Source organism: Mobula birostris, chromosome 12 (genome assembly GCF_030028105.1).
Source record: "Mobula birostris isolate sMobBir1 chromosome 12, sMobBir1.hap1, whole genome shotgun sequence".
Lineage (NCBI taxonomy): Eukaryota > Metazoa > Chordata > Chondrichthyes > Myliobatiformes > Myliobatidae > Mobula > Mobula birostris.
This window is the reverse complement of record NC_092381.1, coordinates 110907922-110925729: the sequence shown is the minus strand read 5'-3', so window position 1 is coordinate 110925729 and position 17808 is coordinate 110907922. Positions and strand designations below refer to the sequence as shown.

Below are 17808 nucleotides of genomic sequence, written 5' to 3'. Positions count from 1 at the left end.
AGGAATTGAACTCTGAACTTTAGAACCCTCCCTACCCCCCCCCCCCCCGCTGTAATAACACCATGCTAACCACAACACTGCTCCTGGCACCCACCCAACCTGCCTTCTTGTTTGCTGAACTGAATCTCCCCAGACGCCCAGCCTGTACAAAACACACACACACACACACACACACACACACACACACACACACACACACACACACACACACACACACACACACTCACACCAACACACATACATAGACACACACCTACACACATTGATGCACACACACACACTAATACACACTCACAGACACCCCCCCGCACACACACACACCGATACACCCCCGCACAGACACACACACAGACAGACGCACATACACACAAACATACACACACACACACACACTCACACACACACCCCCAAACACACACCGATACACACCCACACAGTCACCCCCCGCACAAACACACCGACACACACTCACACAGACACCCCCCTTCACAGACGCACACCCACACAGACAGACGCACATACAGACACACACACACACACACACTGATACACACTCACACAGTCACCCCCCCCCCCCCACCCGCGCACACACACAAAATTGAAACTGGCATAAATTGATGTCAATTTCACCTGACGTCACGCACCAAACCCACAGGGCATCCGTTTGCTCTCCACAGACCCTGCCCGACATAATGTGTCTTTTTCTTTGATTGCAGTTTTCAATTATAGCGGTAATCGAAATCTCTCGCCCGAGCCCGCTACAATGTTGTGACACTCCGCCAAAGGGAATGATACCAGAGTGTCCATTGTTCAAGACAGCTTGGCCACATTGTAATCGTTATTTTCCCGAACAACCGCAACAATGAATCCTTACAGTTATACTGTATGTGTAACATTGCTTCGTCCCGGGACTCTGCCTTCGCATTCCCTGTCAATATAACTGAAGGAAGAAAACGGAATAAAAATGAAACAATAGATTTACCGTGTGCACGTCCCGGATCTCCCCGCTCGCTGTCCCGTACACCCCGATTACCCCGTTGCCTGGTGTCCCGGAGCCGGAGCCTGTCCCCAGGCAAACGAACCGGTTGCTACACGGGATCCAGAGGCACCCGAACGGGAGGAGAGGCAGTTTGCGATGGGACACCGACACCAAGCGAGGTTTGCGCCTGTTTGACATCCTGCGGGGACCCTAACCGGAGTGGAAGACGAGGGAGGTGAAAAATCACTGAGTGATCCTTTTTTTTGGGGAGAAAAAAGATTTAATTCCACGTTTTGAGCACAACTGATTGAGATTGTCTACGTGCGATTCTATTTAAAGATTTTCGATTCCTCTGCCTCGCTCCAAACTAACGACAGACAAAAAATATATATAACTTAAAACATTGCGATGAAGTGCGGATCCCCGATCTGACGTGGGAAGGGTTTAGCAGGGCCGATCCCAGGCCGTGGCTCCGACACCCAGAACTGAAGCAGAAAGTGAAAGTTTGAGGGAGGTGGAGTCAGCCCCCGGGCTTCCGCCCCGCTGTCCCGGGACACTGACCCCGCCTGGCCGACCGGGGAACAGTCCGCACTCGGGCCATTCTCCCTATGGCTCCGGCAGCAGCCCGCCCCCGGGGGTCGCCCGAAAGACCCTTTGCTGCTCCACGGAAGCGCGGGGCTCGGGTTACGTAGACGATGAGCTAATTGAATGGCGCACAGCAAGCTCCCAGCGGAGGGGGATGGGCTTGCTCTCAGCCCTGCCCTTCCCTGCATGTTAGTTGTGTGTGTGTGTTTTGTGTTTCAGTGTGTGTGAATCTGTTTTTTTTTGCGTTTCTGTGTGTGTTTTGTTTCAGTGTTAGTTTGTGTTATTTATGTTTCTGTGTGTGTGTGTGTGTGTGTGTGTGTGTTTTGTGTTTCACTGAGTGTGAATCTGTGTTTTTTGTGTTTCTCTGTGTGTGTTTTGTTTCAGTGTGTTAGTTTGTGTTATTTATGTTTCTGTGTGTGTGTGTGTGTGTGTGTTTTGTGTTTCAGTGAGTGTGAATCTGTTTTTTGTGTTTCTCTGTGTGTGTTTTGTTTCAATGTGTGTGTGTGTGTGTGTGTGTGTGTGTGTGTCTATGTCTGTTTTTCTGTTTCAGTGTGTTTGTGGCTTCTATCTGCCACACACTCATCCCCCGGATCCCCTTCCCCTTTGATCCCATCCGCCCACCATCCCTCTCCGTCTCCCCCCCTTTCCTCCTGATCTACCCAGTCCTACACCCACCCCTGCCCAAATCACCGCCCCATTCCCCTCCTTCATCTGCCCATCATGTGTCCCACGGGGCCCTCTCCTGCCTCGTCTGTCCTCCCCAGCACCTTCCTCTCCGAACAGATTCCACCATCTGTAGCCCCCTCTCATCATTCCCACTCCCTCCTCCTCCACCTGCCTATCACTCCTCTCCATCACCTGCTAGCTCTCACTCGACCCATTCCCTTCAGGCATTGACACTAGCTCTTTCTCCTCTATCTTTCAGCCCAGATGAGGGTCTTGATCAAGATATCAACTGACCATTTTCCTCAGAAAGGCGTTGCCACCAAACCTACTGAGCTCCTCCGGAATCTTACTTGTTGCCCACTCCCCGCCTCCCTTATCCAGTGCCGCTCCACACCCAATCAGATTCCAACGTCTGCAGCCCTTTGTTGCCTCCACCAATCATCTCCCAGCCCCTGTTGCTATTACTACTCCCAACTGCCAATCAAACCCTCCACACCTGGATCCACCAATCACCTGCCAGCTACTGCCTTAACCCTCCCCTTCTCCCCTATATGTTGATCATCTCCCCTTGGCGCTCTGTTGATTTATGGAGAGGCAGCTCATTCAGCTTTATATAGATTGGGATGTCCTACAGGCCAGGGCACATAGGATCTTTAATGGAAGCATTCTGGACCACACTGAGAGATGCATTGGGAGTTGAGCTAGATGAGATGCCTCTTGAGCTGCAGAGAGAAAAATTGAGCCTTGCATACTGGATTTCACTGTATGGTGTGGGCTTGTCCCATTTGATGAATTCTGCTTTAAATGGAGTTGTTGGGATTATACTAGCAGAGTTGATAAATGTTTTGGATAGATAATTAGGGAAAATGTGCAATAGTATGGTCTTGGGGATTTGCAGATTAGCCAAACAGTGGCCTGGCCAGGAGTTGTACCTGATGTGGGAATAAGATTTGCTGTCTCCGGGGGGATAGATAGGGTTTTGTGGTTTTGTGGATGGTGAGAGGGGGTGGTCATCTGCAGAGGTATTTTTCTTTTTGGCTTATCTTTACAGATGGTTCCAAAGACCCAGTTAGTTACTGGGTGAACTCTTGGGATATTTATCCCTTGGTTTAATGTTGAGGTGGGGAGAAGGCTGACGGATGGGTTGTCCGTACAGCAGAATTTATGGCCACTATTGTTAGTCTGCAATAGGTTGAACAAGTTAAGCCAAACAGGGCAGTGATCTGCTCAGACTCTGCCCTGGTACTGCAGAGTTTGGAATTGAAGCATTCAAGGAGACTTCGTCTGTTGACGGTAGGGTATTATAATCTATATGTTCTAGAGAGTGCGGGAATAGTAGTAAAGTTTTGTTGGGCACCTGTACATGTGGGTGTATCAGTAATGAAAGGGATTATGCTATAGCAAAACAGACTAGGTCTGAGGTAGGTATTATAGTCAATATGTGATGAAGCCAAATCTTGTATTAGATTGGCTGGGATTGGAAAATGGCTGTATTTGTGGGATAGGAGTGGGACAGGGAGGAGGTTTTACAATCTGTTCCCATCAGTCCCAGTGAGTTACCTTTTGGGAAGGAATGAAGATGTGTGGTTGGTAAGACTGAGGTTAGGATATATGAGTTTGCACTCCACTTTGGCACTTGTTGGTAAGCGCGGGAATGAGTGGTGTGGTATTTGTAAGGTCCCAGAGACAGTGGAACTTGTGATCAAGGTGGGTCACAGATACTCACTGGAATGTGGGAAGCTGTCCAGCCAATTGTTGGGTAGATCTGGGCACCTAGTTTGTAGGATCTTCTGGTACCTGAGGCAGGGATGGTTAAGTTGTGCAGGGCCCTGGTGAACTTTTTAATTAAAACAGGTTTGGGAGGCTAGATCTGATCCCTGAAATGGCTCCTGTCATACTCCCTTACAGTAGGTGGCAGTAATGCACCTTCCTGATAGGTGCAAGTCACCATTAGCACAAAAGAACAACAACTTAGATGGCCAGTGTTCCCTCTAATTAGTTTTACAGCTGTGTGGACCAACCATTGATCTCAGCAGGAAATTTTTACATGGCCAGAAAACTGCATGACACTTTAAAATATGCATACTGTGAATATTTAGAATGAAAATTGAAAAATCACATTCTTTTGAATTTATTTATTGATTGCAGGATATAATGAAATACAGTACGACAAAGAAAATCTTACACGTTTCGTAAACGTTTTCTTGTCTGTTTTTATTCAAGCTGCATGGTAACAAAGGCTATGTGCACGGGGGCATTTTAGTTATAACATGGCCATGTGCCATGCAGTTTAGAGGGAACAGTGTTGATGAATGAGAATCGGGTTTAATATCACTGACAAATGCTCAGTGGCTACTTTATTAGGTACACATTTCACCCACCTGTTAAGGCAAATATCCAGTCAGCCAATCATGTGGCAGCAACTCAATGCATTAAAGCATGCAGACATGGTCACAAGGTTCAGTTGTTGTTCAGACATAAGATCAGAATGGGGAAAAATGTGATCTAAGTGACTTTGACTGTGGAATGGTTGTTGGTGCCAGATGGGGTGGCTTGAGTATTTCAGATACTACTGATCTGTTGTGATTTTCATGCACTGCAGTCTCTATAAACTCACTACTTATTTAATTTAACTTTTTAATCAATACAATATCTATATATTGTAATTCACATTTTGTATTATTATGTATTGCAATGTACCACTGCTGCATACCAACAAATTTCATGCTATATCCCATATTCAACCTAATTCTGATTCTGATCTATACACTACTAAAACTCTCATGCTGTGTCTGTCTGTTTGTCTGTTTGTGACCTCCAATTAGCGCAAATGGTGCATTACAGCAGCACTTTTTTTGGCTAAATCGAATTAAAATGCACTAACTTACAGAATGTAGGCAAAGTTCAGGGTTGTATATTCGTATAACATTGCTCATTCACCAAAAATCAACGGGCTGGCTTTCACCTGAGACCCGATCGGCCATCATGGAAATCGGGATGCAACAGCCTGCCGCATGTGCACGGCCAGCCTCAGCAGCGACACCTACCGGAGCAAAAGGGCAGGGCAGCTCTATTTCAAGGGGTCACATTCTGCTAATCACCATCAGCATGTGCAGGATTGGGACAGATCAAACTGCCACCCATCAATAAGAGATAATTAAATCTTATCGTAATTACGTACTTCAAGACACCCATAAAATGCTTTGTTGCAGTCAAAGGACAGCGGTGACTATATCACTTTTATTTAGGAGAGCGCCAACCACATCATCAAGAATAATCAGCATCCTTTGGTGTTAGTGCTTTGTATCTTCTATCCAGCATTAGGGTAAAAAATGGTCAGCCTAATTATGCCATGTGGAAAGGGAAGGGGGACATTATGGTCAAGAGATGATGCCAAACGTCGTCAGGAAGTGGCAAGGAGAGGGAGAGAAGAAGAATTGGATGAGGCCAAGGCCGCACGACTCCAGGATCAAAGAGTCAGGACAAAAAAAGATGAGAGAAGAAGAGACAGAGGAGGAGAGGCATGCATGTCTCCAGGATCAGAGACAAACAACAAACAGCAGAAGAGCTGAAGAGATGGGGGATGAAAGGGCTGCACGTCTCCAGAAGACAAAAACAGGCACAGAAGGAGGAGAGAGGAAGAGACAAAGGAGCAGAGGAATGCACGTCTCCAGGATCAGAGACGAAGAACAAACAGCAGAAGAGATGAAGAGACGGGGGATGAAGAGTACTTCGTTAAATGAGGAGGAGCTATATTTGCTTTGCTATGCGTCATTCTTCTTTAATAAACTGAGGTTTTCTACTTCAGTTTCCAAAGCAAAGCAATACCAATAGCATTCAGGAAAATTTAATGTTCATTCTGGTCACATCAGACTGCACTACCCCTCTCTCAAAGGGTGACCCAATGGGTCACCCCATTGTCTAGTTCTTTCTAAAGTTGTTAATGAGAGAGGTCAGAGGAGAATGGCCAGACTGGATCAAGCTGACAGGAAGGTGACAGTAACTCAAATAATCTGCTTTCAACAGTGGCATACAGAAGAGCATCTCCAAATACACAACACACATACAACCTTGAAGTGATGGGCTGTAGCAGAAGATCACGGGCATACATTCAGCCACTTGATTAGCTACAGGGGATTCATGGACTATTCAGAAATCTGATGGCAAACGGGAAGAAGCTGTTCCTGAATCATTGAGTGTGTACCTTCAGGCTCCTATACCTTCAAACTCCTAATGAAATATAGCTGCTGTCCTGCTTTTTTTATGGTTACATCAATGTGTTAGGCCCAGGACAGATCTTCTGAGCCGTTAAGCATCTAACTGGTTGCATACCATCTCATGTGGAGAGGCCTCTGCACAGGATTTGAAAAAAGCTGCAGAAAGCCTCTCTGCACCTCTGATTTTTGAATTTTCTCTCCTCTTACAAAATATTTTATGACTTTATTCCTTCTTCCAAAGTGCATGGCTATAAACTTCCCTACATTATATTCCATCTGCCACTTCTTTGCCTATTCCCTCAATAGAAACCATAGAAACCATAGAAACTACAGCACAGAAACAGGCCCTTTGGCCCTTCTTGGATGTGCCGAACCATTTTCTGCCTAGTCCCACTGACCTGCACACGGACCATATCCTTCCATACACCTCCCATCCATGTATCTGTCCAATTTATTCTTAAATGTTACAAAAGAACCTGCATTTACCACCTCGTCTGGCAGCTCATTCCATACTCCCACCACTCTCTATGTGAAGAAGCCCCCCTAATGTTCCCTTTAAACTTTTCCCCCCTCACCCTTAACCCATGTCTTCCAGTTTTTTTCTCCCCTTGCCTCAGTGGAAAGTCCTCACTGTCTATAAGTCCTTCTGCAGATATCCTATTTCCTCAACACTACCTGCCCTTCCACCTATCTTTGTATTGTCTACAACCTTGGCCACAAAGCCATGAATTCCTTCATGCAAATCATTGACATGCGGTGTGAAAACACCGATCCCTGTGGCGCAGCACTTGTCAGTGGCAGACAAACAGAAAAGGCTCTCATTCTTCCTATTCTTTGCACCCTGCCAGTCAGCCAATCCTCTATCCATTCCAGTACCTTTCCCATAATACCATGGACTCTTATTTTGTTAAGCAGCCTCATATGTGGCACCTTATCTGAAAATTCAAATAAACAACACACACTGACTCTCCTTTGTCTATCCTGTCTATTATATTTGCTCAAAGTATTCCAACAGATTTGTCACACAGGATTTCCCCTGCCCAATGCTGATTTTGGCCTATTTTATCATGTGCTTCCAAGTATCCTGAAACGTCATCCTTAATAGTAGACTCCAACATCCTTCCAACCACTGAGGTCAGGGTAACTGGCCTAAATTTTCCATTCTTCTGCCTCCCTCCCTTCTTAAAGTATGAAGTGACAGTTGCAATTTTCCAGTCCTCAGGAATCATTTCAGAATCCTATGATTCTTGAAAGATCATTACTATTGGCTCCACAATCTTTTCTGCTACCTTTTGCAGAACCCTGGGGTGTAGTCCATCTCATCCAGGTGACTCATTTACCTTGAGACCTTCCAGCTTCCCAAGTATCTTCTCCCTGGTAATAACGACACTTCCTTCTGCTAGTGTTTTCCACAGTGAAGACTGACACAAAGTACTTATTAAGTTCCTCTGTGTCATGGGCCAGTCCATGAAGTCCATATTCCAGTTCACGGTCTGGTCCATCGACCCTCGCTCCAGGTTTTCCCATCTACCCTGTTTCCTGTTCTTGTTGAGCTCTAATTGAGCCAGCTGATGCTCGTTGGGGCTGGCTGCATAAATACCTTCAGAGAGCAGGGCGTGGCTGCTGGATTGTTCTTGTCCTTACTCCTTGTATCCCTTCCTCTGCCTTCTGTTTCCTCGCCTGAAGCCCTGCCTTGTCTTGACGGTAACTCTCGCCTTGCCTGAAGTTCTCATCTCGCCTTGCTTTGCCAGAAGCCTTGCCTTGTCTTGTCGGTAACTCTCGCCTCACCTGAAGTTCTCATCTCGCCTTGCTTTGCCAGAAGCCTTGCCTTGTCTTGTCGGTAACTCTCGCCTCACCTGAAGTTCTCGTCTCGCCTTGCATTGCCTGAAGCCTTGCCTTGTCTTGCTGGTAACTCTCGCCTCGTCTTGCCTGCAGACTTGTCCTGGAGCCACCCTGTACCTAGCTCCCTTCCTGTCCCTTGCCTCCGCCCAGAAGCCTTGCCCTGTCTTGCCGGTAACTCTCGCCTCACCTGAAGTTCTCGTCTTGCCTTGCATTGCCTGAAGCCTTGCCTTGTCTTGCTGGTAACTCTCGCCTTGTCTCACCTGCAGTCTTGTCCTGCAGCCACCCTGTACCTAGCTCCCTTCCTGTCCCTTGCCTCCGCCCAGGTAAGTCAGGCTGTCTTGCCGTTACCTGCGGTTGGCTCTGTCCCTTCCTGTCCCTTGCCTCTGTCGGGGAAGCCAGGCTGTCTTGCTGTTATCTGTGGTTGGTTCTGTCCCTTCCTGTCCCTTGCCGCTGTCGGGCGGTGATCTGCACCCTGCCCAGGAGGAGCCTGCCTAGCCTCAAGCCTGAAGACTCCAGCCTCCTGCCTCCTGCCTCCTGCCAAGCCTCGCCTCCAGCTTCAAGCCTGAGGACTCCAGCCTCATTCTGCCTGTCTGCCAAGCCTCATCCTTGCCTAGTTCTGGGGTCTGAGCCAGAGGCAAGACCCAGGTACTGGGTCCTTGTTCAGTCTCTGGCTCGGAGTCCAAGCCCGGGCTCCTAGCTGTCCAGTCCTGTTCCGGGTTCCCGGTTTTCGTGTCCATGTCCTTGCCCTCACCCTGTATCCTCATCCTGTCCCTAGTACTTCAGTGTCTGTGTCTTGCACTTGGGTCCGTTCCCAGCCACCGTCCTTGCGACACTCTGCCATTTTATTGACCCCATTACTACCTCTCCAGTGTTGTTTTCTGATGGTCCAATATCCACCGTTATCTCTCTTTTACTCTATATATCTGAAAAAAAAAACCTTTTAGTGTCCTCTTTTATATTATTGGCTAGGTTACATTCATATTTAATCTTTTTTTCTCTTTATGGCCTTTTAGTTGGCTTCTGTTGGTTTTTAAAAGCTTCCCAATGCTCTAACTTCCCACTAACTTTTGTTACATTATATGCCCTCTCTTTTGCTTTTATGCTGTCTTTGACCTCCCTTGTCAGTCACGGTTGCCTCATCCTCCCTTTAGAACATTACTTCATCTTTGGGATGTATCTTTCCTGTGCCTTCCGAATTGCCCCCAGAAATTCCAGTCATTGCTGTTCTGCTGTCAAGCCTGCTAGTGACCCCCATCACCCAGGACATGCCCTCTTCTCATCGCTACCATCAGGGAGGAGGTACAGGAGCCTGAAGACACACACTCAACGATTCAGGAACAGCTTCATCTCCTCTGCCATCTGATTTCTGAATGGACATTGAACCCATGAACACTACCTCAATACTTTTTTTTATCATTTTTTTGTTTTTGCGCTACTTGATCAATTTATTTTTTAAAGTATATTGTCTTATTGTCATTTGTAATATTTCAATTCTTATTACTTAAAAGTTCCTTAACGTTGTGATAGCTGGCGATGGTACTTCTTTCAAATGTGATTGGAATCTGTCACTTTCATTCTGATGGTGTGTTTTTGGGCTGGTTGAGTGATCTGGCTCTTCGCTGTCTCTGAGGGGGGTTCGGCGAGGTCTCCAGTGGAGTGTGCAGCCTGTGATTGACACCATTTCTCGCCAACCTTGCTGATACAAGGCGCTGTTTACTACCAGGGCGTCTCGGGAAAGGCAACCTCCTGCAGCACGGCTTGATGGAGACTACCATTAAATATTCCCGTTTCAGCCTGATACAGCTCAGAATCACAGCCGCTTCCGAGGACTGTACGGTTAGTAAAGTTGTCTTAATGCGATTGAATAAACTATCTCCGCCTAAAACCAATGCCGACTGTGGCCGTACTTCTCGTCGGATTCCCCGTGGCTGCAGGTCAGGGAAACAGGTGCGGTTAAAAAACCGGAGTTTCAGACTCCCATTCCCGACTACCTTGCTGGCAAGAGTAGTCTCCAGTAAGTAAAATCGATGATCTCACTGCTCGGGTGCTGTATCAGAGGGGCATTAGGACCACGTGCATCCTTTGTTTCATGGAATCCCAGTTAACCCCTTCCATACCGGAGACAGCGATCAGATTGCTGGGTTCACTGTACACCATCAAGATAGGACTATCGAGTCTTTCAAACCTCTCTCAGAGCTGGAGGTGTCTGCCTCATGATCAGCTCTTCTTGCTGCACGAGTGCTATCCCAATTCTGCTCGACAGAGCTGGAATATCTCGCAATTAAGTGCCGTCCATTTTACCTGCCGCGGGAGATTTCAGCGATCGGTTTGGTACCGGTGTACATTCCACCTCAGGCCAATGACAATCAGGCTTTAGATTATCTGAGCAATGGGATCAACATGCACGAAACAGCGCACCCTGATATTTTCACCATCGTTTTGGGAGATTTTAACCAGGCCAGTCTGAAAAAAAATCACTAAGCAATTACCATCAACAGATCACTTGCAACACCAGAGGAAACAACACACTGAACCGTTGCTACACCACCATCAAGAATGCCTACCGTGATGAAGTGCTTTGACAGGTTGGCCATGGCTAGAATGAATTTTTGCCTCAGCAAGGACCTGGACCCACTGCAAACTCATCATTGCCACAATAGGTCAATGGCAGATACAATCTCGATGGCTCTTCACACAGCGGGAGATCACCTGGACAATGCAAACACCTATGTCAGGATGCTGTTCGTTGACTATAGGGAAGTATTTAACACCATCTTTTGCACAGTCCCAATTGATAAACTAGAGAACTTGGGCCTCTGTAACACCCTCTACAATTGGAAGAACAAAACTGTGTGGATTGGTGATAACATCTCCTCCCTACTGACGATCAACACTGGCGCACCTCAGGGGTGTGTGCTTAGCCCACTGCTCTACTCTCTCTATACCCATGACTGTGTGGCTAGGTATAGCTCTAATACCATCTATAAATTTGCTGACGATACAACCATGGTTGGTAGATGGAGCTGAGGGAGCGTACAGGAGTGAGATATACCAGCTAACTGAGTGGTGCCGCAGCAACAGCCTTGCACTCAATAAGACCAAAGAGCTGATTGCGGTCTTCAAGAAGGCTAAGGTGAGGGAACACACACCAGTCCTCAGAGAAGGATCAGAAGTGGAGAGAGTGAGCAGTTTCAAGTTCCTGGGTGTCAAGATCTCTGATCTAACCTGGTCCCAACATATCAATGCAGCCATAAAGAAGGCAATACAGTACCTATATTTCATTTGGAGTCTGAAGAGATTTGGTTCATTAAAAAAAACACTAGAAAACTTCTATAGATGTACCGTGGAGAGCATTCTGACAGGCTGCATCACTGTCTGGCATGGGGGTGGGGTGGGGGAGGTACTGCACAGGACTGAAAGGAGCTACAGAAAGCTGTAAAATTAGTCAGCTCCATCTTGGGTACCAGCTTCCATAGTACCCAAAACGTCTTCAAGGAGCGGTGCCTCAGAAAGGCGATGTCCATTATTAAGGACCCCCACCACCCAGGGCATGCCCTCTTCTCCTTACTGTCAGGGAGGAGGTACAGGAGCCTGAAGACACACACTCAACGATTCAGGAACAGCTTCTTCCCCACTACCATCTGATTTCTGAATGGACATTGAGCCCATGAACACTAACTGGCTTTTTAAAAATATATATAATTTCTGTTTTTGCACTATTTTAATCTATTTATCTTACAAAACTAATTTATTTATTTGTTTACTACTTCTAAATGATGATGTTTTGCACTGTACTGCTGCTCTGCTAAGTTAACAAATTTCATGACACATGCCAATGATAATAAACTCGATTCTGATTCTGATTAAAGCATCAAGCACAACATGAACGAGAGCAGAGGATGAGTGGTCGTTCGGCGACGGCTGTCTGCTTTTGACCAGTATCTCTCTCTCCCTCTCACTTGGTGCTGCCAGAAGATGGTGTGTGTGTGTGTGTGTGTGTGTCTGGACTCTCTCTCCCCCTCTGCCCCCCGAGGAGGGTGCTTGCATTTGACCGGTCTCTCTCTCCCTCTCGCCCGATGCTGCTGGACGACAGTGCTGGAGTCTTGGGTCTTGGGCGAGGTTTGTAGGGCGATGTAATTGGGAGAAATGTACATAATTCACAGTCACTGATATTGAGTTGGGGTTTCGCATTAAGAAGCTGGTCTGATGTGATTACGTTGTTTCGTAAAGAGTTTCAGTGCACTTTTGTGTTTCGGTTTTGGAATTCAATAAAATGTGTTATGAGTTTCATTAAACATAAAATCCTCACTTGTGTATCATGTTTTATTTGTAGAAACCTACAAATTTATTAGTGTAGTTTGTGGACTGGACTCTATAGTTCATGTTACGATGTGTTTCTGGTTTCTGGTTGCTCCTTTTTTTTTTAATCACTATTTTGTGTGATGTTGATTTGGGCGGACTGAGCTCTGCGGCCTACAGTCAACAAACAACGCAGTGCTAAACTGAACTGAACTGAGCTAAGCTGAACATTGCTGGACTGTTTCAATCACTGCGATTTGATGTTTTATATTCTCTGGTTTTCACTCGTTTTTTTGCCACTTGTGCGATTTGTTCTTTTTTTGCATGTTTTTCTTTAAACGGGTTCCATGGTGTTTGTTTGTTTCATGGCTGTCTGTGGGAAGACAAATCTCAGGGTTGTACACTGCATACATACTTCGATAATAAATGTACTTTGATTGTTTGAATCTTTGGTAATGGGGACAAGCTCCCACTATCTATTAACTGCTCCCATGGCGTGTGCCTCAAATAGCCTCTGACAGTCAAGTCCAGCTCCCAGCCTTCACATGTGGCCTAGCTACGACGCCCAGCAGAACTGTTTCTACTGACAGGAGAAGGGGCAAAGGCGGATTACTGGCGCCTTAGGACCAGTCGCTTTGGGCAGAGGGGCTTGTCAGCCATGGTTATCAGCTCATCCAGTGGAAGGGAAACTCTGATCTCAAACCTCTGCTGCCTTGCGGCTATACCCACTCATGGGGAAGGCTTTGGGAGCAAACTCCAAGGGAAAGTTCTGGAGCTGGTGTTCCTAAGGCAGTCTTAGGTTGAGTTCAATACTGACTGGCAGCTCCTGTGAAGCTGCTTGTATCAAACTGTATGGGTCTCTGTCACTTCTTTGGATTCATCAGCTGTGTGGAGAGGGGGAGCTTGCAACATGAACAACAGCTTGCTGTCCATTTTGTACTGCCCTGACTTGCTTAGTAACATGTCGACCACGACTATGATCACCCACGTTATAGAATGTGGCACATAATGATGACAGCTGGGACACAACATCCATTGCACTGTACTGCTGCCACAAAATAACAATTTTCACAACATATGCCGGTGAATTTAAAACTGATTCTGACACCCAAGAACTTAAAGCTGCTCACTCTTTCATCCACAGACCCCTCGATGTGTTCTGGTTTATGTTCTCCTCACTTCCCCTTCCTGAAGTCTACAGTCAATCCCAGGCTGACATTGAATGTGAGGTCATTGTAACAATACTACTCAACCTTACATTTTATTCAAGCTGGCTGGTGGCATAGTGGCATCAGCGCCAGACTTCGGAGCGAAGGCTCTCGAGTTCAAATCCAGCCGGCTCCCCTGGCACACTTTCCGTCCGTGCTGGGTTGAGCATCAAGCTAGCGACTCAGCCTCATAAAAACAAGAAAGCTTGCTAAAAAAACGCCATCGTGGCAGCATCCTGATGACTCCACTTGGAGTTAAAGGCTTTCTTCTTCTTTATGTTCCATTCAAATGTGACAGACCCAACGAAACCAACATCTTCTGTACCATTGTCCCATTGGGCCTGCTCCCACTGACACCTCACAACCTGCACCTCCCAGTCTCCACCCAGCTCACAGGATTCACCTGCTGCTCATTCCAGACACATCACCGGCAGCCTATTTAACCCCACTTCTCATCCACAGTCCTTGTTCACTCATCGAACCAGCTGGCTTCAATCTATTGCTCCTAGCTTTCACGCTCCCTGCCTAAAGTTCGCCTTGCTGCCTATTGTGTTTAGTGTCTGTTTCTGCTACTTCTCATTTTGCTCCCCCCCCCGCCCCCGTGGCTTGTTATTTTGCGGTCTATTATCAAAGTTATCGGATCAGTCACCACTGCATCGCCTACGCTGCTCTGATTTTGGGTCAAGCCTCCTCTACGTTTGGCCAAACAGCACAGTGAAGGGAGAACAAAATAGATTGCTGGAGGACCAGTTGTGAGTCCCCATGCAAGGTGTTGACCCGTAATGGTCACCACCCTTATGCCCCTATGGAAATGGCCTGAGTCGCTGAGTTCCTCCAGCAACAGAAGGCGAAAGAATTTCGGTATGTCCCCTTTGACCCCTCACCAACTTTTATTGGGGCACCATATCTGGATGCACCATGGCTTGGCATGGCAACTGCTGTGCTTGTGACCGCAGAGTACTGTGGACACAGCTCAGCAAACGGACCAGCCTCCCTTCCATGGACTCTGTCCACATTTCCTGCTGCCTCTGTAAAGCAGCCAGCAAATTCAAAGACCTCACCCACCCCAAACATTCTCACTTCCTCCCTCTCCCATCGGGCAGAAGATCGGAAAGCCTGAAAGCACGTCCCACCAGGCTCAAGGACAACTTCTGTCTCACGTTGAATGGTTCCTCTGTATAAGGTGACCTCCAAGAGGACCACAGCCTTGCCGTGTTTTGGAGGCTTGCGTGCCTCAATGACCCAGAGCACTATGTTGTCTGGAGTCAGGACCTTGTGCTTTGGCTCATGGTGGGGTCACCCATGCCAAGCAGGTCATAGGGTTGAGGCCAGACTTGTCCACCAGTCCTCCAGGTTCAGGTGTTCAGCTCAGGGCTAACAACACTGACTGGTCAAACAAAATAGTTACAGAAACAGCAAAGAAGAGAATTCTACATCTGAGTGTGACGGTATTCCTGATTATCCACCCGGGACTTGCATGTCTGACAGTGGTGAAAACTGAGAGGAAGCTACTGACACGATGAAGGAAGCCCTGGGCACTGGCAGAGGCGGAGGACCTTCATTGCTGCCCTAAACGCCAGCGAGAGGCAGAGACTGTATAAGATGGATCCTTGATCTTACAATCTACCTTGTTATGGCCTCAAACCTATTGTCTGCCTGCACTGCCTTTCTCTGGAACTGTAACACTTTATTCTACATTCTGTTATTGTCTTCCCTTTGAAGAGACTTAAAGATCTGCTTCATTTTGTCACATGTGCAACAAGGATTAAAAAGCGTACAGTGAAATGCATTGTTTGCATCAACCACCGACACAGTCCAACGACGAGCTGGGGGCAGCCTGCGAGTGTCACCACACTTCTGGTGCCAACATGACACACCCACAATTCACTAACCCTAACCTGTGTGTCTTTGTAATGTGGGAGGAAATCAGAGCATGCAGAAGAACTCCACACTGTCACAGGGAGAACGTACAAGCCCCTGCAGACAGTGGCAGGAATTGAGCCCTCCGATAAATATCGCTGGTGCTGTGAAGTGTTACGTTAGCTGCTACGTTTGCCACGGTGTGTGCGCTGAGCGACTGAACCCAGGAGCGAATAAACGTGACAAGATTACAGAGAAAGCACAAGAGCTTAACGTCTCTTGTAAAGACAACAATTTAAAAATCCAGCTAATCCGTTAACCTCAGAGCCCAGTGCTCTACAGTTAGCCGCACTGGGCCACAGGGATCATGACAGTACCTCCCTCCCTAAGGCCAGCACCTGATGGCCCAGGGAACCCTGAGGAACTCAAGACAGGGCTGATATTTCTGGGAACATTGGATATAAATAGGGGACATTGATTACCAAGAGAGACTTAGAGAACTATGGAAAAAGTCTTGAACATAGACTTGAGAAGCTTGGAACGTAGACTCGGGATATGAATTGAGTATAGAAGGCACCCTTGCCTCCAGCTGGCAGATGTCCAAGCTTCTGTTGAACTGCGTCCATTGACCATGGGGTCCTTCTGTCATGGTGTGCACTGGAAATGACTGATCTCAGGTGTGGAGAAACAACAGACTCCCACATAGAGACAGAAACGAGAGTTTATTCCTAGGAATTCTGACAGAATATTGGTGGCTCGACTGACCGACGCTGTGAGATGAACCATTCTCAAAATAAGGACCCCGTGATAAGCGCCAATCGGCAGTTCGCTTTAAATAATCACAGTACGCGGAAAACCCGTGCCAGTCAAAGGAAACTTGACAAGATTAAGCAGAAAGCACAAGGGCCTAACGACTCTAGTAAAGTCAACGATTAACAAAAGCACGCAATCTGGAAACCTGGGAGCCCAATGCTCCATGGTTAGCCACATAGGCTCATGACATTGCTACTGCACCACCTGCATCTGGAATGCAGGAATAATAATCTCTGGAATGGAGAGTTGATATGTCGGTGAAGGATCACAATCTGAAATATTGACTGTCCATTTCCCTCCAGTATTTTGTACTCTTTAGTTTTGAAAATGCAGGACACATACTCCACCTAGTGGTCATTGTGTGCAGATTAGTTTTCAGAATGTCCATCGTTGCAATGAAGAGCAATAACATCATCTGAACCTTTGACATAAGTAGAGGCAAAGGGTATAGGTTAAAGGTGACAGGGGAAAGGATCAAGAGCGAACCTGAGAGGCAAGTGTTTCCCTTCAGGGAGTGGTGGGTATGTGGAATGAGCTACCAGTGGAAGTAACAGAGGCAGGTACACTTACAATAGCACACACAAAATGCTGGTGGAACCCAGCAGGTCAGGCAGTGTCGATGGAAATGAATAAACAGTCGATGTTTCGGGCTGAGGCACTTCATCGGGACTGGAGAAAAGGGGGAAGGTGCCAGAATAAAATGGTGGGGGAGGGGAAGGAGGGGAGCTAGGGGGCGATAGGTGAAGCCAGGTGGGTGGGAAAGGTAAAGGGCTGGAGAGGAAGGAATCTGGTAGGAGAGGAGAGTGGACCATAGGAGAAAGGGAAAGAAGAGGGGCACCAGGGGGAAAGTAATAGGCAGGTGAGAAGAGGTAAAAGGTCAGAGTGGGGAATAGAGGAAGGGTGGAGAGGGAATTTTTTTTAAAACTGGAAGGAGAAGTCGATATTCATGCCAGAAGGTTGGAGGCTACTCAGAAAGAATATAAGGTGTTGCTCCTCCACCCCGAGGGTGGCCTCATCTTGGTACCAGAGGAGGCCATGGACCGGCATGTTGGAACAGGAACGGGGATTGGAATTAAAATGTTAAGGCCTCTGGAATATTCTGCTTTTGGTGGGTGATGCAAAGGTGCTTGATGAAGTGGTGTCCCAATTTATTACGGGTCTCACCGATGTAGAGGAGGCTGCACTAGGAGCACCGGACACAATAGACAACCCCAGCAAATTCACAGGTGAAGTGTTACCTCACCTGGGAGTACAGTCTGGAGCCCTGAATGGAGGGGAGGGAGAAGGCATACGGGCAGGCGTAGCATTTAGGCTGCTTGCAAGGGTAACTGCTGGGAGG

General features: G+C 47.2%; 1 protein-coding gene across 2 annotated transcripts in view; it reads right to left on the bottom strand.

Moving 5' to 3' along the window:
• The window catches only part of LOC140206187 (dynein axonemal assembly factor 10-like), a 42546-nt gene extending 40879 nt beyond the window's left edge, over positions 1 to 1667 (bottom strand). The window contains exon 1 of one of the 2 annotated variants that reach the window (XM_072274477.1): positions 983 to 1667. In XM_072274477.1, coding sequence (XP_072130578.1) covers positions 983 to 1177 — 195 coding nt within the window. In that variant the 5' untranslated portion in view covers positions 1178 to 1667. The remainder of the gene's footprint in view (positions 1 to 982) is intronic. The other variant, XM_072274476.1, reaches the window with a different exon arrangement.
• Positions 1668 to 17808: the final 16141 nt, after the last annotated feature.